The sequence below is a fragment of the Canis lupus genome, chromosome X, assembly GCF_011100685.1.
Source record: "Canis lupus familiaris isolate Mischka breed German Shepherd chromosome X, alternate assembly UU_Cfam_GSD_1.0, whole genome shotgun sequence".
Lineage (NCBI taxonomy): Eukaryota > Metazoa > Chordata > Mammalia > Carnivora > Canidae > Canis > Canis lupus.
In genome coordinates this window covers 27,772,677-27,796,708 of record NC_049260.1, presented here as the reverse complement: position 1 = coordinate 27,796,708, position 24,032 = coordinate 27,772,677, and the positions used below count along the sequence as shown (strand labels likewise).

Below are 24,032 nucleotides of genomic sequence, written 5' to 3'. Positions count from 1 at the left end.
ATATTTCAAGTCAAAATGGTTTCTCCTATGATTTACTCTCAGAACTTTAAGGTCTCAATTGAACATTTGCCCAAATGTTTTATTAGTTTCAGAGTCCCCTTTGTTTTGCTGAACACACTCTACTATACTGTAGGCTCCTTCTATAGCCCCCTAAACAGGAAGAATGACGGCCCTCCATCTGGCCAAATGTAAATCAGGTTCTTAAATGTTTCACAGCAGATGTCAATGCTACCATTTGTAAGCCTAGTGTACAAAGTGCACATCTTTAATTCTATAATCAAAAACACAAAGTATTACCTGTTAGCTCTTGTCTTATTCTTCATCCATGGATATGCACCTATCTTTTAGCTTTGAATGAGAGGCTTTATATCAGAATGAGAGAGGTGGGTCATTTTGCCATTTACATAAATGGCTTTCATCTTCACCTACCAAAAGAATTTGATTATCAGAGATTAACCTGTCTGAATCAACTCTTACTGTTATAACCACATAGCAACATTTCTCAGAAAGTTATGTTTATATCTTCTAAAACTCATTAACAAGTGACAGTGCCCGTTAGGTAGTCTTGCTACTGTGGAAGAGTCTTTGGGATACATTTATCTTCTTCAATCCTAAGACATAAGGTACTCTCTCCAAAACAGTACATATGCATCCAAAAAAAAAAAAAAAAAGCTCATTCCTTTTTCCTTTTTTTTTTCTTTTTACTTTGATTTCCAGGAAGCTCAGATTTATATTTAGTTCATAATTACTGTAATTCTTTCCATTTTCCCCTCCTAATTAGCTTGTGATCCAATTTTAAAATTTTAACTGTCTTATTTTTTACATTTTAAATAGTAAACAATCCCAAAGTATTTTTTTTTTCAAAAGGTAGCATAGGTGTGAATTATAAATAAGTAAGCAACCATGGTAGTAATACTTAAAGAGCATTTGGATATTCTCTTTGAATTATGATTGTACGTGTAGGTGAGATAGATGAATTGTTGCTTTACTGTAAACAAAAGAGAATGAAAACATTCTCATTTGAACACCACTGTTCCAAAGAAATATAATGCAAGCTATGAATTTGAGCCACATATGTAATTTTAAATGTTCTAGAAACAATATTTAAAAAGGAAAAAGAAACAGGTAAATGAATTTCAGTAATACATGTCATTTAAACTGATAAACAGAAAATATTACCATATCAACATTTAATCAGTATTTGTATATTTTTTATATTTATATATGCATTTGTATATTGTATATTTGTTTATATTTGTATATTTCCATACTATGTCTTCAAAATTCAGTATATGTTTTACAATGACAGCACATCTGCATTTGGCCTGGACACATTTCAGGTGTTTAGTAGCCACAGATGCCTAGTGACTACTATATTGCACAGCAGTGGATCCATGTGATTTTATCATTCAAACCAGGGTACTCTTCAAGATTGAAAGGGGGTGTTATTAACAATAGGCCAGCACAAGAAAAACAGAGCAAACTCTCACTCTAACTGAAACAAGGGTAATTGCCTGTTCAGTCAGGAGAAGTAATGCGATTATATAAAAGAGAGATAACTACAAACATAAATATATGTGTGTTTATGTAAGTATTAAATAGATTATGTAACCTATGAAATATCGTATGAAGATATAATTTAAGGCAGTAGGTACGTATTTATATAGATATATAGATGTAATTTATATTCTTCACAAGTGAATTTAAAGAAAAATATTGTTTATTAAACAAGCTTTGAATTTGAAGCAAAGGCATACAATTTTGAGATAAGGGTACAGAGGAACATTCATGTTTGATTTATTAAAAGGATATAAGGTCATTCATAGTACTTTTCAAGTGCACATTCATGCCCATTAATGCTGTAAATGATGTGATTTTGAAATTTAAAGACAGTTACATATGATGATATCTATTGAATGAAGAGCCAAGGTATTCTTAAATTGATGACCTATGCCAGAGGGTGGCCTAAACTGTCATGGATATTTCTTATGAATTTTTTGATAAGGGCATTAAGCTAAGCTTACATCACTGCCTTTTAACACCTTTCTTTGCAAAAAAATTTAATCTATGCAAAGTAAAAGTTTTATTTATTTTAATACTCTAAATTATGGTACAGGATGAAATCAACCGACTGTCAGCTCTTCAGCCTCAAATCGAGCGATTAAAAATTCAAAGCATAGCCCTGAAAGAGAAAGGACAAGGGCCAATGTTCCTGGATGCAGACTTTGTGGCCTTTACAAATCATTTTAACCAAGTCTTTGCTGATGTGCAGGCAAGAGAAAAAGAGCTACAAACAAGTAAGTAAAAATCCTTGAAATGGCTAACCTGATATTGTCCATATTCAATATTTGTTGGAAAAAGAGAAAGTACTAACATGAAAGAGTAATTTCTGTCAAAGGAATCCACCATCCTTACATTCTGTAGTAACAAGTAATGAGATACTGTTGTTGGAAAACATATATGTTATATTTCCATTTCTCCCCCTCACCTCCTGTAATAATTTCATGACTTTGAGGAACAAATAAAGTATATATTTTATATAGGCATTAACATCTTCTTTGGTGGGTTGCAAATTTTACAGTCAAATATTTTGAACAGTGGAGGAAATAAAAGAGCAGTTGAAGCCCTCTTAGTGGGTTTTCATTAAATCCTGTTTGTTTTATGTACAAGAATATTTAGCGAGGCTTCTTACTAATACTTTCCAGTTTATATGAAGATTGTTATAGCTGTAACATACATGTAGTAACTGAAATTCAGCAAAGAACAAATTATTCTTTGGGCCACATTTTACTATTGGATCAGTGTAACTATGAAAGATCCTCTTTTTCTCATTTAATAATAAAATATAACCTAAGAGTGGATCAGTTACACAAATGCCTAACATTTGACCAGTGAAATTTTCAAGATGTCTCTTTTGTTTCTCACCAATTTGCTCTTAGGCTATTCATAATATGTGGTCTGAAATAGCCCAACTCATCAGCTTAATTCTTAAGACAAAAATAATGCTTAAGACAAAAATTCCTTTGACATACAGGTTTATAAACCCTTTCAAACATTAGTAAATGAGCTTTTGGTTCACCATCCATATGTATGTATGTACATACAGAAGATTAGAGAGTAAAATTGGATTTTAAGGCATTAAAATACAAATATTTTTAAAATGTCTTCCCAAATTTGTTATGAGATAAGAAAGAACATGTATTTGTTTTCTATTGAAACTTTAATTAGTTGGAAACACGTTTTTTGGCTACTTCTCTTTAAATATCCAAATAATTTACTACATATTAACATTTCTAAAATCAATGTATAATTATACATGAAATTTTCCCTGTTTTCCTGGTTTTTAAATTTTAATTTCTTGGTAAGGGCATGGAATGAGCTGAATAAAGCAAAAGATAAGTGTTTATTTATCTTTTTTCTTTTAACTTTAAAGTTGTTTCTGCTGAGGGGTTTATTTTCCTGGTAGGACCTCAGGTAATGCAACTTCACAGTTATGTCAGCTCCCTCTAGTGGATTTCAGTAAACTTGTTGCTGGGCGTCTAAAATCAGCTGGGGAAAAGATTGAGACTGTCCTAAATTTTCAAACGTTGACCTATTTAACAATAATGCATTTCTCTTGTCATAAAATCTGTAAACCTCCCCTTAAAGTCAAATGCGTGTTAATGGTTATACTGTAACTGCTAGGCAAAGGAGCTTACTCACTAGAAAATTATTTTAATTACATATACCTATTAATTATGTTAAGGTTCAACATTTTTTCTATTTAAAAAAAACATTTTTTCTATTTATTTCAAAAATGTTCAGAATATTGATGTTTGTTGATAGCGGAGATTCAACTATGATACTACAACATAAATAATGTAATAATATGTATTCTCTATCCATATAGCCATCCATCTGCCTACCTATATTATCATGTCTTCTCCTTTATCTTTTCATACATATGATGATTGTTTATAAAACTGCCAAATATTTTCATTCCATTTATTTATAAATAAAATGTCCTCCTTTTTATCTTATTTACCAAAATATCTCTACCAACTGTAGTAACTCTTTTGGAGTCTCGTCTTGTTAATTAATTATTAATTAAAGATGGATTATATATATGAATCATAAATTACATAATTTATATGCATATATATTTTATATGATATATGTACACTATATATAAATTATATGTATATAATTATATTTGAATCATATAACTTATTTATGTATATTTATACATTATAAACATATGTAACTTCCTATGTTATGTATTGATATATAAATATTATATACCAATCTATAAATGGCAAATAAAAAAATTCTCCATATCAGGTCGTTTTATAGTTCAGTTTGCTAATTAATAATTATTTCCAAAAATTTTACATATGCATACTTTACTGCCAAACTGGCATGGGGCGGTAAATCTGATTTCTCGTATTACTCCAGAGTACTTTGAACATAGTAAGTATTCAGCAAATAAGAGCTAACACAAGGGGTGGTAAACCATTCAGACTTTCAGCTCTTCTCCCTTTTCTTTTGTCTTTACTAGTGTTCTCACAATGAAACAAAAGCTTAACTTTTTAAGTGTACTTTGAGTGGCAAAAACTGGTCTGAGGAATTGCTGTTTGGTACCTGGCAAAGAAGATATGAAAAAAAATTAAAAGATAAAGTACATTCTATATTCATAGTAATTTTTAATCTATAAATACCTTTCATATAAATTCTCTTTCTTAGTCCTCACAGAGCAACCTTTTGAGAATGTTTTATTATCCCTGTGTCACAAGTGACCTCATGGAGCCTGAATAACTGAAAGGATGAATATTAGATTGTGTAAGAACTAGCCAAGTATCTATGGATGTTTGTAGCAACATTATTCATGATAACCAAACAGTGAGAGCAACTAAAGTACCCATCAACTGATGAGAAAAGAACAAAAATGGTCCTCTCCATACAATGAAATATTATTCAATAAGAAAATGTCATGAAGCACCCATACTTGCTACAGCATGGATGGACCTTAAAATGATGCTAAAGAAAGAAACCAGCTGCAAAAGACCATGCATTATATGATTCCATTTATAGGAAATGGCCAAATTGGCACACCTAGAGAGACAGAATGTAGATTACTGGTTGCCTAGGGCGAGAAGATTGAGAGAGTAGAACTGTCTCCCAAAACAATTGCCAGGAACCTTTTCTAGAAACTGCAAACCAGAAAGACTATGCTGTAATATAGATGATTATAGAAAAAAATAGCACATGGCTTGTGATAGGTGATCTTTTATTTTAATAAGAAAGGCTTTAAATGTACTTTCTATCTGCAAACATGAAAACAAAACTTATGATATAGTTTGGATTTATTTCAATTGAAAGTATAAGTCATGTCAGGAAAATAATTATTAGGAGTTTGTTTACTTTTGCAGAAAATGGAGGAAGTGACTACATTAGCTATGACAAAACAAGTTTCTTTTTTTCTTAAAGTTCAGAAGGATTTTTTTTTGTCCTATAACCATAGATTTCTGGCCTCTTACAGTCTTTTAAAAAAAAGTGTGATAATAACATGTAACATGATATCTCTCCTCCTAAATTTTTTAGTGCACTGTAGACTATTAACTTTAGGCAAAATGTCATATAGCAGATCTCTAGAAATGAACTCTGGCAGGACTGAAATTTTATACCTGGTAAACAGCAACTCTCCATTTCCACTCTCTCTAGCTCCAGGCACTCACCATTCTATTATCTGCTTCTAGGAGTTTGACTGTTAGATACCTCATGAAGTGGAATCATGTGGTATTTGTCCTTCTGTGACTGGTTTATTTTATTTAGCATAATGTATTCCAGGTTCTTTCTTGTTAGTGCATATGGCATATTTTTTAAGGTTGAATAATATTCTGTTGTGTGCATTCACCACATTTTCTTTATCCATTTACCCATTGATAGACATTTAGTTTCTTTCCATATCTTGGCTATTGTGAATAATGCTGTGATGAACATGAGAATATAGATACCTCTTCAAGATCCTGATTTCAGTTCTTTTGGATATGTCCCCAGATGTGGCATTGCTGGAGTGTATGGTACTTCTAAGTTTGGATTTTTTGAGAAACCTTTATACTGTTTCTTCTATCAGCTGCAGCATTTTACATTTCTGCAAATGTTGAAAGACTCCAGTTTTTCCACATTGTCAGTAGTATTTGTTAACTTTTGTTACTTTTTGATAATAACTACCCCAGCGAGTGTAGGGTGATCTGTCATTATGGTTTTGAAATGCCTATTTCTCATAATTAGTGATGTTGGATATCTTTTCACATAACTGTTTTCATTTGTATGTCATCTTTGGACAAATGTCTACTTAAGCTCTTTGCCTATTTTTAGTCAGATTATTTTTCCTGTTAAATTATGGAAGTTCAAAAAATTATGGAAGTGGAAGTTTCTTATATATTTTAGATAGTAACCTCTATTCAGTTATATGGACCTCTATTCAGTTATATGTTTGCAATTATTTTCTGACATTCTGTAGGTTGTTGTTTTATTGTTAATTGTTTCCTTTGCTGTACAGAGCTTTTTAGTTTCATATTGTCACATCTATTTTTATATCAAATCCAAGCAATCATTGCTTTTTTTAAAAGTTTTTTTTAATTTTTAAAATATTTTATTTATTTATTTATTTATTTATTTATTTATTTATTTATTTATTTATTTATGAGGGAGGGAGGGAGGGAGAGAGAGAGAGAGAGAAAGAAAGAGAGAGAGTGCATGAGAGCACAAGCCAGGGAGAGAGGCAGAAGTAGAGAAAGAGAGAAGCAGACTCCCCACTGAGCAGGGAGCCCAACTGAGGCTCAATTCCAGGACCCCGGGGTGAAGGCAGATGCTTAACCAACTGAACCACCCAGGTGCCCCTCAAGCAATCATTTCAAGACCAGTGTTAAGAAGCATTCTTCTTGTGTTGTATTCTAGGAGTTTTATGGTTGCAATTTTTCGGTTAAGGCTGTAACCTTTTTCGATTTTTATATACGGTGTAAGGTAAGAGTCCAATTTAATTCTTCTGCATGTTGCTATCCAGTTTTAATAGCATCATCAGCTGAGGAGATTATCCTTTTTTTTGTTTTTGGCACCACTATCAGAAATCAGTTGACCATATGTGTATAGGTTTATTGATGGGGTCTCTATTTTATTCCTTAGACTATATGTCTGTCTTTATGCCAGTAACATACTGTTTTGATAACTTCAGCTTTGTAATATATTTTGAGATCAGAAAATGTGATGCTTCCATCTTTGTTTTTCTTTCTCAAGAAAAAAAAAACTTGGTGATTTATCTTGGTTATTTTGTGGTGTTTTATGGTTCCATATGAGTTTTAGGTTTGTTTTTTCTGAGTCTGTAGACAATGCCACTAGGATTTTTATAGGGATTGCACTAATTTGGTAACTGTTTGGTGCAACATTGTTTTGCTCAATCACTAATTCAGTAAATATTTTTGAACACCTCCTTTGCGCCACAGAAGTACTGGGCACTAGGTATTTAGCAGAGAAAATCAAGATCAAGGTTTATATCCTCATGGAGCTTACAGAAATGAAATAGATAACCAAACTAATAAGTAAATTATATTATCAGAGATTAAACTCCCTTAGAAAACATTGTTCTAATGAGATTACAATTTGATCCTAACCTGTGGGATGTGTAGGTACCAGCTGGGTGATGAACTGAAAGCAAGTACAAAGATGTCAAAATGGACAAGTAGTGCTTGACATGTCCAAGTGACAGAAAGGTGATCAGGAGGGTTGGAAACTAGCCAATTATGGGAAGTTTAGGATAAAATGAGGATTGAGTTTTAATACGGTCCCTGTAGGCTCAGGTGAAAAGTTTGGGTTTTATTTTAAAACTAGCTGAAATTTCTAAAACGAATCTCATTTGAGGAAATTCAGTAATCTGATACATAATTTTGAAAGATCTGTGTTAGCCTCTTGCTGGTTTGTGAGAAACAAGTAGAAAGATCTGAGTGGAAGCTGGGAGACAGGGAGTTGTTGCTGTGTATATAGGGCCTAACTAGGCTGGAGGCAGCCCTGGAAGAGGTGGTGATCTGGGGAGGTGTGGTAGGGAACACTCTTACAAAATGGCAAGGAGAAAATTGTGCTTTCTGTAGGAATAATTCAAGAAAATTGTAGGGCAGCCAGCAGAAAAAATGCTCTCTATGCCCATAATTTCAAACACTGTTGTTAGTCCCTGCTAAGACGCTGATCCCATGTTAAGATGCTGAGACAAGGAAGGGAAACAAAGGTTGCCTTGATCTAACTTTTCTGATGCCAGGTCAGAAAATTTACCTAATGTACTTTTATTAACGTATTTTATTTTAAAAGGAATTATTTTATTCTATGAAACACGATCTTTATCACTTTGCTCTTTAACTCCAGAAAAAAAATTAAGAAAAACTGTTTGTAAATGGCCCTTTTTACTGTTTTCTTCATTGATACCATTGACATCAAGCATAACAGACATATTTATTGACACTACCTCTGCCTCATACCATGAGATGCAATGATTGTTCCTTGACCATGAGAATCTTGGGAATATATGCTAAATGCCAAGTAGAGAATAAAAAATTAAAAAATATATATTAAAAAATTATTTAGGAACACCTGGGTGGCTCAGTGTTTGAGTGACTGTCTTTGGCTCAGGTCGTGATCTAGGGTCCTGGGATCGAGCCCCACATCAGGCTCACCACAGGGAGCCAGCTTCTCCTTCTGCCTATATCTCTGCCTCTCTCTCTCTGTCTCTCATGAATAAATAGATAAAATCTTAAAAAATTATTTAATAGAACTTCTTGAAGATAGAATTACTGAGGTAATAGGACCAATTTTAGCAAATAATGTGGAAAGGGGGAAATGCAGCAAAGAACCCCAGAACTTATCTTGTAATAAATAGTTGAGTAATATAGTAGTTTATGCTTCCACAAACTTGGGTAGGAAATTGTCCTTTAAAGTGGAGAATGAATCAATTATTCAAGTGCTGAATATTAAGGCATTGCTTGTGAAAAAGATCCAGATTTCAGTTGATTCATTGGAGACATGGCTTTTAAACAAAGTCTATGGTAATCTTAGGTAAAATTCTTATAAACACATCTATTTTGCTCATATCAGAGCACGTAGGTCCATTGTAGGAATGGAGCTTGAGCCCAGGGACTTTCGGTAGAAGGAGTAGCATAAGCACAAAGGCTTGAATACAGTGATAGATTTTGGCTGGAGGATTTCTGATGGTGGGAAATTGGGCTGAAATGTTGATTGAATTCCAGCCACAAAGGTTCTTGAGTGTCAAGCTAAGGTGTTAACTTCTATGTTGGCATTGGAAATTCAAGTTTCATACTCAGAATTCCTTACTTTTCTTAGTATTTTAAGGACAATTTCTAGTATGTTAATCATCATATACTGTGGGTCCCCTCATCTATTTGGACATCTTCTGCCAGTGTTCACATTTTAAAGAAATACTTGTTTTGTATCATGGTTTATGCCATTTAATAAGGTTAAAAGCCGCAGAAAAAGATCTTTGTTGGTTATACTGTTTTGTTGTTCTATTAACTATAAGGGGTGAGGAGAAAGTTGGAATCTACTTGGTATGGAATAAAAAGAAGGATAGCTTCAGTATAAGCATTTCCCAAAATAGACTTATCCAAGAAGTAGAAAATGCTGTTAATTAACTTTCTGCACGCACGCACGCACACACACACGTATTTCATATATTAAGTCATCACTAATGTCTACTTATAAATGATGAGAAATTCAAGTTAGTCAACTTAATATTCACAGCAGATGTTTCAGTGTTTTAAAATGCTGTTACTGTTTACAGACTACTAACATATATGCTCTCTTTCCTTCCCCAAATGGATTATTTCTCACAGCTTCTACATAAGCTCATGCAGTATAAATAGAATGTGAACCATGTGCATAATTTAAAATTTTCTAGTGACCGTATTAAACAAGAAACAGATGAAAGTAATTTTAAGTGTATATTTTATTTAAACAAATACATCCAAATAATATTACTTTAACAAAGAATCAAAATTAAAAATTATAGAGATATTCTTACATTATTTTTTGTAGTCTGTCTGCAAAATCTGATGTGTATTTACAAGTGCACAACATCTCAGATCATAGTAATCACATTTAAATTGCTCAAGGAACATATGTAGCTAGTGGATACCATATAGGATAACACAATTCGATATTCCTTCTCACTACTTCATCATTTATGTGACAGTCAAGTACCTTTATTTTTCCTGAGTATTTTGTTTTACATTTGGGGAGAGATAGTTGTGATTTTTTTTTTAAAAAAGTTCCATATATAATATAATGTAGTGCTTTGTGATCTCAGCATTATTATGATAGCTCTGTCTTATAATGGGATGGGATGAGGGGAAGTGTCTGAATTTTCAAAGTACTTCTCTGTTTATCTTGCTTTTCAGTTAAAATGTCTTACCCCTTGACATAGACGCATGTGTTTCAGAAAATAAAGTGCTTAATTCCACATATGACTTTTTATTTTTAAGTGAAATAATCTTGCCTTGTCTTTTTGCTCTCTGCTTTGCTCTCCTCTCTCATCTTTTCTCTTCTCTGAAGCCCCTCTCCTTTGTAAGTTAATTCAATAAAACAAAAGGGATTTTTAAACAAAAGACGTAGAAAATATTTTTTATACCTTAGTAGTCTAGGAACCATGAAGTGAGAAAGAAGAGGGATAAACAAAGTCAATTTAAGTCAATCAGTGTTTAGAATGTTCTGTGGGCATTAGAAAGATTTAATAGGTGGAATGAGAAGAATGTCTAAATTCTCTCAGTATATTCTTTCTCCTCTTGTTCACATTCTAGATTTCACCAAATACTGTTTTTCTCCTGTGTTCCTGGCAAAGGCCTTTTTTATTTTTTAAGATTTTATTTATTGATTCATAAGAGAGACAAAGGCAGAAACATAGGCAGAGGGAGAAGCAGGCTCCCTATTGGGAGCCTGATGCAGAACTTGATCCCAGGACCCCAAGATCACAACATCAGCCAAAGGCAGTTGCTCAGTCCCTGAGCCACCCAGGTGTCCCAGCAAAGGCATTCTTTTTGTGTGTGTGCTCAAAGTTATACTTCCCAACATGTAGTTACTCATTCAACAAATATTGATTCCTTGCATGACATCATTCTGGTCATTGGAGATAGATTGCTAAGCTAAAACCACAAACTTTTGCTATCATTATGCTTTAAACTGGGAAAGATGCAGCCATTAATCACAAAATCAAGCTGGTATCTTTATAATTATAATTTAAAATGAGTGTTTGAACAGAGAAGGACAAGGACAAGGCTCTCCTACTAAAAGGAAACTTACTGGGCTGGGAAGTTTAGTCAAGATTTCTTTGAAAATGTTTTGCTTAACACAGAAGCCAGAGAATGAATAGGAATTAATAAGACTGAGGGTATAGTAGGTGTTCGTTAGGCAAGATGCAGAGAAATTTTGCGTCCCTGGAGAACAGAGGGGAGAGTGTGATGAAAGAGGGATCTGGAGAGGTGGATAATCTAGGGGGTCTTATATGAGCCACTGGTGAGGATTCTAGAAAAATGAAACAGTATTGATAAATTTTATGCTGTGGTATCTCATTGTGGTTTTGATTTGTATTTCCCTGATGCTCAGTGATGTGGAACATTTTTTCATGTGTCTGTTGGCCATTTGTATGTCATCTTTGGAGAAATGTCTGTTCATGTCTTCTGCCCATCTCTTGATGGGATTATTTGTTCTTTGGGTGTTGAGTTTGATAAGTCCTTTATAGATTTTGGATATTAGGCCTTTATCTGATAAGACATTTGCAAATATCTTCTCCCATTCTATTGGTTGTCTTTTAGTTTTGTTGATTGTTTCCCTTGCTGTATAAAACTTTTTATCTTGATGAAGTCCCAATAGTTCATTTTTGCCTTTGTTTTCCTTGCCTTTGGAGACATGTCTAGCAAGAAGTTGCTTTGGCCAGGGTCAAAGAAGTTGCTGCCTGTGTTCTCCTCTAGAATTCTGATGGATTCCTGTCTCACATTTAGGTCTTTCATCCATTTTTGAATCTATTTTTATGTGACGTGGGTGGAACTAGAGGGTATTATACTAAGTGAAATAAGTCAATCAGAGAAAGATAATTATCATATGATTTCACTCATAATAAGTGGAATTTAAGAAACAAAATAAGGGAGCATATGGGAAGTGAGGGGAAAATAAAACAAGATGAAATCAGAGAGGGAGAGAAACCATAAGATACTCTTAATCATAGGAAACAAACTGAGGGTAGCTGGAGGAGTGGGAGTGGGGGGATGAGGTAACTGAGTGATGGGCATTAAGAAGAGCATGGGATGTAATGAGCACTGGGTGTTATATAGGACTGATGAATCACTGAACTGTACCTCTGAAACTAATAATACAGTATATATTAATTAATTGAATTTAAATAAAAATAAAATGCATGATCCCAAGGAAAAGAAATTAAGCTGTGATGTAATGTCATAAATCAGTTTTGCATTTCCAAAAACTGAGCATAGTGTTAGATTGAAAGGAAGCAAGACCATACATGGAGAGGCTAGGAAAGATCTTAAATTGTATGGGATTTTGTTTCTGCAAGATACAAAGGTACTTTTTGATCATTTTAGAAGTCATCTGCCTTCTCTCAGAATAGACGGAAGTTTGGTTTAGCTCTCAGTGGAAGAACTTTATCCCAGAAGCAGAAACAGACTTTATCAGAAGCAGTTCTATAGAAAAACATCAGCAATTCAGAGACAGAAATGGCTAACTTTTCATTGTCCAAAAGGAAGCTAAAGAAAGGAGAATATAATCAGGACCTCCCCTAGAATGGACATAGACTTTAGGGTGATATTAGAGCTCATTGGGTGGCTATTACCATAGCTCTTCAGATAAAGTATTTCCTGATTGATGAACCGACATGTGGGCAATGAGGTAGCTAGTTCAGAAACTATGGACTTGGTAGGTCATCTTTCAATTCCAGCTCCCCTTCCAATGCAATCCATTCATGAAACACCTGGAGCTTGCACTCAGGATCCAGATAGCAAAGGAGGAAATGTACCTGAACATTCTGAATCAGAATAAAGGAATAAATTGTTCCATACCTGCAATATCATACACAGTGTACACATGTAATGGTGGACTGTATCTTCAATACTTTAGCATGTTTTTTTTTTAAATTTTTATTTATTTGTGATAGTCACAGAGAGAGAGAGAGAATGAGGCAGAGACACAGGCAGAGGGAGAAGCAGGCTCCATGCACTGGGAGCCCGACGTGGGATTCGATCCCGGGTCTCCAGGATCGCGCCCTGGGCCAAAGGCAGGCGCCAAACCGCTGCGCCACCCAGGGATCCCACTTTAGCATGTTTTTAAAGAGAACTTGAGACTTTTATATAATGTAAATTATTCATTGAATAATGTAAATTGATGCATACTTTGTTGATATTTTTAATAAATTAACATAAAAATGTATCAAATCATGATTATTTCCTAAGTTTTAGATAGAATTATATTGGCTAATATAGTAAAAATTGATCAAATTTATTAATCATTTAGAATATTTCAGTGTTTCTCTTTTTTCTGGATTTGAGAGATTTTGATTTTATGCTGGCCTGTGCTGAAAAGTGATGGGTTCTCTAAATTTATGGTATCTATCTATCTGTCTATCATCTTCCTTCTTTCCTCCTGCCCTCAATCTGTACGTAGATGGATGCTCACTGAGTTTTGGGCAATCTATAATATTATAACATCTACTCATAAGTTAACTGTTTTATCTACCATTTATGATTCCTTATCATTTTACTGATAAGCTGACAAAGCTGGAAATTTTTATTTCTTCTCATTTAATATGAGTACAGTTTTACTCTGTAAACAATTATAGTTATGTAAAGTATATATACACCTATGATTTATAACTGTATATAACTACATACATATATATAGTTATATACACACACACATACATTGTACTTTCCTTAATATATTTTTTCCCTAATTTATACCTATATATATTAGGGAAAGTATACTGTTGAGTAGTGGTTTTGACTTTGAAATCACATAAACCTGATTTAAAATCCTGGCTCTACCATTTATTTGTTTCTTAAGTGTAAGGAAATTAGTTGGCCTTTCTTTCTCTTTTTTTTTAAGATTTTATTTATTTATTCACAAGAGACACAGAGAGAGGCAGAGACATAGGCAGTGGGAGAAGCAGACTCCCTCTGGGGAGCCTGAGGCCGAACTCGATCCCAGGAAACTGGGATCATGACCTGAGCCGAAGGCAGACACTCAACCACTGAGCTGCGCTGTTGCCCTAGTTGGCCCTTCTTTAGTAGCCTCAGTTTCCTTGACTGTAAATGAGAATAAAAATGCTTATCTCACAGGTGTATTATAAGAATTGAGAATGATAATACGGGTAATTATTATTAGAGTTTCTGACACATACTAAATACACAGGATTTTTTTTTTAGTAATATAAGTGACATGATATAATTTAAAATATCGACTGCTGTGGATAATGATACCATTGTTTTTCAAAGGCAAATGATAGCACACAAAGAGTAACCTTCAAAGTCAATATGCATAAACTCTTCTTGTTTTTTCCAAGTACCATCCCTGTTACCATTGACAAATTACTTACCTCTATGTTTTCTCATTTCCTTACGTTAAAAAAAGTGACTTTAACAATGCAAACTTTGCAAGTCTGATGTGAGGATTCAGTGCAATATGTATGTGTGTGTTTGTATGTGTATGGTTTCTGTCTGAATACCATACATGTACTAGGATTTTATCTTCAGTATCATGATCACATTCTAATTCATATATTCAGGTTTTCACAACTTGTTAATATTTGTAATTAGCAGTGTGATTTAGTTTGCTGACAACTTAGGAAAACATAATGACAAAGTTTAAAATAGTGAAATGATTCTCTTCTTTTGCCGTTTGATAAAGTTTTTGACAGTTTGCCACCCATGCGCTATCAGGAGACTATGAGTACCATCCTGACATGGATCCAGCAGTCAGAAACCAAACTCTCTATACCTCAGGTTACTGTCACTGAATATGACATCATGGAACAGAGACTCGGAGAGCTACAGGTCTGTGACTATTTGAATGTCTTAAACAATATAGTGCAGATCTCATCTATGAAACAGTCACATTGGTATAACCTACAAATAATAAAAATAAAATAATCATGGCAAGTATGATGGTTTACTTATTGGAAAAATGAAGATAAGATTTTAAAAACATAATATTTTATGGATTTGTGTCTTCCCTCCGTAAGACAAAAACTCTTTTTTGAAAACAATGACATGATCTGTGTATGAAGTATATTCTTTCTCATTTAGTATGTATTTTTAGACACATTGACTTTATTGTGAAAGCTGTGGTTTATATTTCCCCCTTTGCTTGCTAATTTATAAATCCTTTCACTTTTCCAAACACAAAGTGGTAAAATCTGTGCAGTTATAAAATAAATTTTAGACATTAGCCTTATGTAATATCATAATTAATTTTTAAGTTCTATTAACTACAATTTAGAGGCCTTATATCAAGTAATAGAAAATACTAATATGGGAAGTAAATAATTTGTAAGAGATTTCAGAATATTTTTCCTACTAATTCTGAAAAGCCTGTGTTTTATATCTAATCACATTTTATTTTTTTAGTCAGAAAGCATTCATTAACTATATTTAGGAGCTGAGATATGTCTACATTTTGAGGATTAAGAAAAAAATTAAAATTTAACTTTTATATGAAGAGTTCTTTGCAAGAATTAAATATTTAAGAAAGTAATTTTTAGAACTATTTTTTCAAAGAAATCTTTACTTAAACATCTTTCAGTATATATATTGACCTAAATACACTGACTGCTCTATTATCCTACCCAGCAACATATAACAGTTTGATCCTTTTTTCTTTATGTTGCTTTTAATATTTGGAATGATTCCAAAATTTACTTTGAAGATCATATGACTTAATAGAACTATAAACTTCAAAAGATACAAAGATATAGCAACTAGAGGAATAGATTAAGTATACACAAAATGGTGTATAGATGAGTGGAAGAGTATCCTTCTGAAAAAACATTGAAGAGAAAAATCACTTATAAATATTATTAGGAAATTAAATAGCTGGAAAATTGTAGTTAGAACTTTGTGTCAGATGTTACACCCAAACAAAATACCACATATATTAAAATTTTAAAAAACATTTTAGTAAGCACACATTTTAAAGAAATTTTTAAGTAAATTATTTAAAGACATAATAGAGATGCACACAAGTCATTGGACACAATTGCAAACTTTGTAAAAATACCAGACAGTTTAAAAGAAAAATTAGGCCAAGGGAAAAAAAAATTGAGTAAGGGAGAAAGTCATTAATAAGGAAATCACAAAGAGAGACATAAACAACCATTAAACCAATGAAAAATTGTAACTCAAATTGTAAAGGATGAAGTACAAATGTATAAAATGAACTACCATTTTTCAGATCTAAGTTGCAAAAAATAAGATATAGTAAGTAGTCTGACAGCAATGAACTACCTTCTCACTTTCTGGTGGAAATGTAAATGCAATTAAAATTTTGCTGAGGCAGCTTTACAGTACTTCCTAATAAGATACAAAATAATTAATTGTATTGTACACATGAATACTATTTTCACGATATTTACATCTTAGGCAGTAATCAGAATACACTAAAAATATAAAAATAGATGGAGATAGACAGATGGGTAGATCATAAACATAATTTACAGGAGTAGAAAACTAGAAGTTAATTTGTCAAGCTAATAATGGGAAATGGTTAAATGAACCAGAGAAGCCATTAAAATTTATGTTTTTGAAAAATACTTAATGATGTGGGAAAAGGCTCACAAAAAAGGCCTAGCTCATAATGTAGTTATATGTGTGCTAGATATTATCTAAATAATAAATCAAGTTTATTGAAGTAATATTAAAGCAAAATGAAAAAAAAAACTAATATAGCACAAAATAGGTATAAAATATTCTACAACTACAAAAGTTATGTATTTGGAATATTTGGGGGATGTTACAGATCAGATTGTAAAAGAAGAAATGATTGTGTATGTGTGTATTATATACATATTCTAGTTTTTAGTTCTAGAAATACTGGGATTTTACGTAAAATCATATGTATTAGTGGGTATTTTTTTTCCATGGTTTATCTTGAGCCTTTATTACTTTATAACCAGAAAGTAACAATGAGTGGAGAAACCCTAAAAATAGACATTCTGTTATAAGCAATTGCATAAGTTACACAGGACAATTGTAAAACCAATTTTAGAAATTGTCCCCAAAATTATTCTAGAGTTTCACTATAACTGTAAAAAAAGTCTTGTAAAAAATATGAAACTTTAGTTAATTGACATTCATAGGCCATCCATGTGATAACTTACTCAGTTTTGTCATCCCACGTATCTATATGATTTAGTTATGTTTTTACCTAGAGAGGGTTAGAAGTTGTCTTCCTAAAGCCTCAATGTAATTAAATTAAGCTCCCTAACTATATTATAGATATAGTAATTAATATCCAGATACGATGCAATAAAATTAGATGTGCTACAACTCTGGTTCATTTAGAGATACAGTTCGGGATATATTTGACATTGTTTATAAAAACTGGCATAGATTTTTAAATAAAATATTACTGTGCAAATTACTCTTAGGGTAAACAGTGAAATTTAAATTACTACTAGTTTTTCTGTAACTGATGGACCATCATCTTTTTTTTTAAATGTTTGAATCACATAGCTTTCCCTGTAAATACATATAAGTGGAACTGCAATAGAACTCATTATTATTCATCAGTTAGTATACATGTACTTCTATCTTTTTTTTTTAATTTTGAGGCTTTACAAAGCTCTCTGCAAGAGCAACAAAATGGCCTAAACTATCTCAGCACCACTGTGAAAGAGATGTCAAAGAAAGCACCACTGTCTGATATTAGTCGGAAATATCAATCAGAATTTGAAGAGATTGAGGGACGTTGGAAGAAGCTGTCTTCCCAGCTGGTTGAACATTGTCAAAAGTTGGAGGAGCAAATGGCTAAACTTCGAAAAATTCAGGTAATTCAAATTGGCCTTTTTGTTTTAATTTTTTTCTTTGCTTGTTTCTCCCCTAATGATGCGTTATAAAATTTAAAGGCAAATAGAAATTTAACCTCCATAGTTCTTCAAAGTCAGTGATAATATTGAAAGACACACATTTTTCTTAAATGAGTATATTTTGCCTATTTCTTTTAAGAAAATAATAGGAGTTCCTATTTGTAGATTCCATTGAGAATTATTTTTTTTTGCCACCAATACTGACAGGACTTAAATATATTTTTTAGCGTAAATAATTTTCAAAAACAGCCTTTCCTTTAGGCTGGTTATCCTTTAAAATATAGGTATCTCTTAGCTTAAGAATAGATGAAAAGGTATATATCATGTAATACAGTCATATCATTTTACCCATATATTTTACTTATATTTGTATATATAAATTTGACCTCATTTCCTTCCACAGACCAGCACCTACTGACTTAATTTGTTTCAATAATGTCACCATGTTCCTAATCACCCAAGGTGAAAACTGTAAACCAACAATTACATTCTAGACCAAAGTCTAAAATGTTTAGTGATATAGGTAATACTTCTCTTATGGGGCAAATTAGACTATTAATGCTCAGAGGAATCTTTGACAGCATCGTGGCATGATGGAAAACATTGGAACAAGAGGCTTATGAGTTTAAGTCCTAGTGCAGCTATTAGTTGTTTGTTTTTACTTTTACAAACCAAAAGAATGAGCAGTCCTAGAACATTCTGTAAAGCACAACATAACATATAAACGTGTGCACACATGCATGCATGCATGCTCACACATACAAACACAGCTTTATCAGTATCAGTGGTAAAAGAGGGTCTAAGTACATGGTCCTTGCCAACAAGGAGCCCACATCCTAGTGAAGGCAAAAGGTGTGTTAGTTCCGTATTGCTGTTGTAATGAGTCACTGCAAATTTAGTAGCTTAAAATGGCACAAATTTATTATCTTGTCAGATAATAAGTGGAGGTCAGAAGTCCAAAATCAGCCTCAGTGGGCTAAAATCAAGGTGTAGGCAGGGCTGTGTCTTTTCTGGAGGCTTTTGCAGAAAATCCATTTCCTGGTCATTGCATAATAGCCTCTCTCTCTAGCTCTCCCCTTCCTGACCCCGTCTTAATATGGACCCTGCAATTACATTGTGCCTGGCTAGACAACCCACAATGATCTCCCCATTTCCAAATATTTCATCTCATCTGCAGAGTATTTTTTGGCATGTAAAGGAACATTTTCACAGGTTCCAGGAATGACACATGAACATCTTGGGGAGGTCATGATTCAGCCAACACAGGCAGTAAATGAAACATTTTATTTTCATGTCTGGTATGGTAAATATTACGGCAACAGACAGAAAAGAATTCCAACATGACCTGAGCAAAGGGGTCATGGAATGTTCTTGGAACAAATAGAATTTAGTCAGCTGATAGGGAGAGAAGATAGCTGACAAAATGAAGCCCTATGTCCACTTAGCCAGAAGAGGTTCAGTACTGGTAAGACAAAAATATGTATTAATGATACATATGTCTAGAAAAGTGATCTAGGATTAGACAATGAATGGTCCTGGATGCCATGCTTTGGAATGTAGATTACAACCTAATGGTGATGGAGTTAAAAATAATAATTTGGGACTGTTACTGTTACTTTAAAGGGGGAAAGATAGAAAAAGATATGATAATATTTGTATTTTCAAAACATCACAGTGATAAGAAGGAGGAGGAGGGGAGAAAAATACTGATACTCATGTGGAGAATGGATTAGTGCAGGGAAAGATTGAGGCAGACACCAGAAAGAGCTAATACAGTAATCAAGGAGCCAATAATAAGATTAACTAGGATAGTAACGTGATGGAAGGCATGCAAAACCAGACTCAAGAGATATCGGCAAGATGATGATGAAAGTCTGAAGTTCTTAGATTTAGTCAAATACTTTTAAAAAGCATTATTATTAATCATATTGAAGGGAAAGCTTCTGTGAAGCACATATTTTCAATAGAAATTTAATTAAGAAGGGAGAAAATAGCACATCTGGGCAGCATATTTGAATTGTGTGGGAAATAAAGGAGCTCGAAAATCATACATTTGAAAAGTAGCCAAAAAAAGCAGTTGGGCAGGGGCAATATATTATGAAAGAATAATGAGAGGTTCTTGGCTATTTACAAATGATAAAAGATGGCATTTTTCACCTGATCATTACTTCAGCCTGGCCAGGTAAATAAGAAATTAAAATCAGAAGTTTTCTCTTTAAAGATGACAAAAATCTTGTGTTTTGAAAAGTTCCCAACTGGAGGGACTATTTAAACTGTCAACTGTAGAAAACAATTTGTGGAAGTTCAGGTTTAGGGAGGCTATAAAGACACCATTACATTGAGTTTATTGTTCATAGTTTGTTTTATGTACTGTAAGGGCACATTGTTAGTATTATCATGAGTTGTTTTGTAACTTAAAATTTCTCTAGAGGGGGATATGATTTAATGTTCTCAAGAGTAACATCATAAAACCACATTTGGTAGTAATTTTTTATTTTTAACAATAGCAGACTTCATACACCAGTGCTCATACTGTAGACCATAAAAAATGCAGTCTTAGTAAAAATATTCTTTTCCTGAAGAGCTACTTAGAGACATCCTTCAAACACAGGAATGGTTCCTTGGCCTATGTTCATAAATATCACTATGATGAATTGCGTGAAGAGAAATCAGCACTCCAATGCTTAAAATGGGTCTCTGATTCTAGAATCACATAAAAACTCTGAAGAAATGGATCACTGAAGTCGATGTTTTCCTGAAGGAGGAATGGCCTGCCCTTGGGGATTCAGAAATTCTGAAAAGACAGCTGAAACAGTGCAGGGTAAGTTTATTCTATTACCCCTATCATGCAAAGACTTTTATATGGAAGTTACTATTTGGTTTTGTCAGTGGTCCTTAGCCAGTGTGATTTTGCTCCCCTGGGGGATATTTAGCAACCTCTAGAGACATTTATGTCACAACTTGGAGTGGGGCAGATGCTACCAGTGTGTAGTGGATAGAGGTCAGGAATGCTCTATACATCTTACAATGTACAGAACAGCCCCTCTCAACAAAAGTTAGCCAGTCTAAAATGATGGTAGTGCAAACATTTAAAGACTAGGTTAAATAAATGAAGAACAGAAGAACATTATCTTTTACTCAACACTCATAAGATTATTTTACTATAAAATACAGTTTAATTTAAAGGCAAAGAATCCTTTTGAGCTATTTGTTATATTTTATTGCAGATTATTAGCCATACTATGTTGCTCTGCCCATGCATATTGCACTGTACATAATGTAACACAATACAGATTTTTTGAAATAATATTCATTATACCATTGTCATGCAGTGGAAAGAAAGCAGTCTAGCTCTTTAAAGAATTTTCTTTGCAAATACAAGCTATTAAAAAAATAAGAAAACAAACCCAGCTTACAAATAACCTTCACACCCATCATGCTATAAACAATTGCTGCAATATCTTGCATTTGGAAACCAAAATCATTTCAAAAATAGTAATGTAGAAAGCCCATCATTTTCACACATTTTTCTAACAAGGAATATTAAATTTATTTCTTTTTGTGTCTGATCTAAGTAGAATAGAGACAATTCCCTACTTCATTCACACCAGAAAAACCACTGAACAATTTTTGCAAGGTTGAGACATAAATATGTATATATCCATAGGTGAGTGTGTACTAGATTTTAAATTCTTAAAATCTTTAAAGAATTAAAGATTTTAAATTATGTGTAATGTCAAGAGTCCTGATTATATGTTTCCTATGTATGTCGCATTTCTATTATATTGTGGTAATGTTTGCAGTGAGCCGAAATTGAATTATTTCCTTAGCTTTTAGTCAATGACATTCAGACCATCCAGCCTAGTCTCAACAGTGTCAATGAAGGGGCTCAGAAGATGAAGAATGAAGCAGAACCAGAGTTTGCTGGCAGACTTGAGACAGAGCTCCGAGAACTTAACACCCAGTGGGATTACATGTGCCGCCAGGTATGTACAGCCTCTTTTGCTGTGCCTTGTCTCCATTTAATTAAGCAAAATTTTCTTAAGGTCCCCCTTTACCACAGCCCTTTTTGAGAGTTTAATCTCTGAGTATACTGACACTTTAAAGCATGGTGAGTTCAAACTAGCCTTTGTCTACCATAAAAAACACTTTTATAGCAGATATTTTAAATAGTACCTATTCATCTTACTGAGATCCTAAAACGACCTCCTTGAAGGCTGAACATACGGAATGGTAATATTCTATTCTTAGATGTAATTTTCATTATATATTTTCTCCAGCACATAACTTTATAATAGTAATTGGGTTAGGAGAACATATTTTACACCTGTACACTGAGTACAGAAATAAGATGAATGACTCATCTATGTGTATGTACAAATATGATAAATAATTGTCACTTCTGATGATTAAGATAGGCATGTTTGGCTTCTCCATTGCATTTACTTCAGTAAATGAGATAAGGTTGGAAAATAGTTAAGAAAAGCTTATTGGGGGAAATCAACACAAAAATTCTACAATCTCATCGGAGTTTCTCGTTTTCATGCAGCAGAATGTTCTACCGGCATTTATTTTCAATTTCAAGATTACATTATGGAAAAGTAAATATTATATACACAAGTAGTGTATATCTAATACTTGTTCAAAAGATGAAATTTTGCCCTAAAGCAGTGGTTATTGTTCAATATACCAGTACCTTTTTTGAAGTTAATGAGAGGTTTCATCTTATGTGTATTAGAGTCAGTCAGTCTTTTGTTATTTCTAAGTAACCTTTCAAAGTTGAAAGGAAATCATGCCACAAGGCAAAAATTAAATTTGAAAAGGGAAAGAATTTAGAAAAGTAAAAGGCAAGGCAAGTCACCCAGCTAATACTGTCACTGGCAAATGTTCTATTAAGTCACAGACGAGATAGCCCTGGGTCAGCTAGCTTGCATTCTTCTCTGGAGCAAGCCAGTACTAGAAGGAATGTTTAGGAAAAAAATATTACTTAGGTAATAGATTATACGATTTGTGTTTTCCTGGAAGGCCAGTATGAAAGGTATTTGTTGAATGTTTCTAACAGATGGATGGAAGGAATAACACTTTAGAGCCTTTAGAGCAAGAGGGAAAAAAACAACAGCAAGAAAGATAAGTAAAGTCACCAGTATTACTGAGACCCCGAGGTTTTTACATTTTGGAGAAGTATAATTTTTGAAATATCTCTGGTCTTAAAATGTCCTTGTTTAAGACCTTATGTCTGCTATAAAATATACCACAGATTTGTCGTTTAAGAGGAGTATTGTAAACACATTAGCCTGCTGCATAACAAAAATTCCATAGATCACATCCATATTTTCATCCCATCCTGGAATATTTTGCATCTGTCTGGTTCTTCTTGGAATATCACACTGTGTAACACTCTGACCTTATTGCCAAATGACCCATACTTCTTTAGGAAGGTATCATGCACTGAAGAGAAGTAAGACCATACAGTAAAAGCAAGGAAGCCAAGTTTTGGTATTGGGCACAATTCAGGGCTCCAGATAGAACTGGAAACAGATAGTAAATCTATGCATTACAGAAATGGCTACACTCAAAATGGGGTGTGATGTTCTTTCTTGGGTTAAAATTAACTCATTTGTTTTTAGATGCCAGACTCTGGAAAAAAAACCATAAATAATTAGAGACAGAATTATCCAAATGCCTGATATACCGGGTGATATATTTGAGATCCCATGATTTGATTTTGTAGGTATAAAATGGTTGACATTTTACAGTCTACAGTTTTTGTATCCAAATTTAAAAAAAAATCAAGATTTTTAGTTATTTCTAAAATAAACAATAATCATTATTAAAATACTCACAAATTAGTGAACCACACCAAAAGAAGGAAGGGATAGAGGGAAGGAGTTTCATAATTATACATATCTTT

The 24,032-nt window shown here is 33.2% G+C and overlaps 1 protein-coding gene across 1 annotated transcript in view; it reads left to right on the top strand.

Annotated features, from left to right (window-relative positions):
* DMD (dystrophin) overlaps positions 1-24,032 on the top strand; it is a 2,084,073-nt gene that overhangs the window by 743,342 nt on the left and 1,316,699 nt on the right. The window contains 5 exon segments of the mRNA NM_001003343.1: positions 2,117-2,297; positions 14,947-15,092; positions 17,867-18,082; positions 20,829-20,942; positions 21,952-22,107. Coding sequence (NP_001003343.1) covers positions 2,117-2,297; positions 14,947-15,092; positions 17,867-18,082; positions 20,829-20,942; positions 21,952-22,107 — 813 coding nt within the window.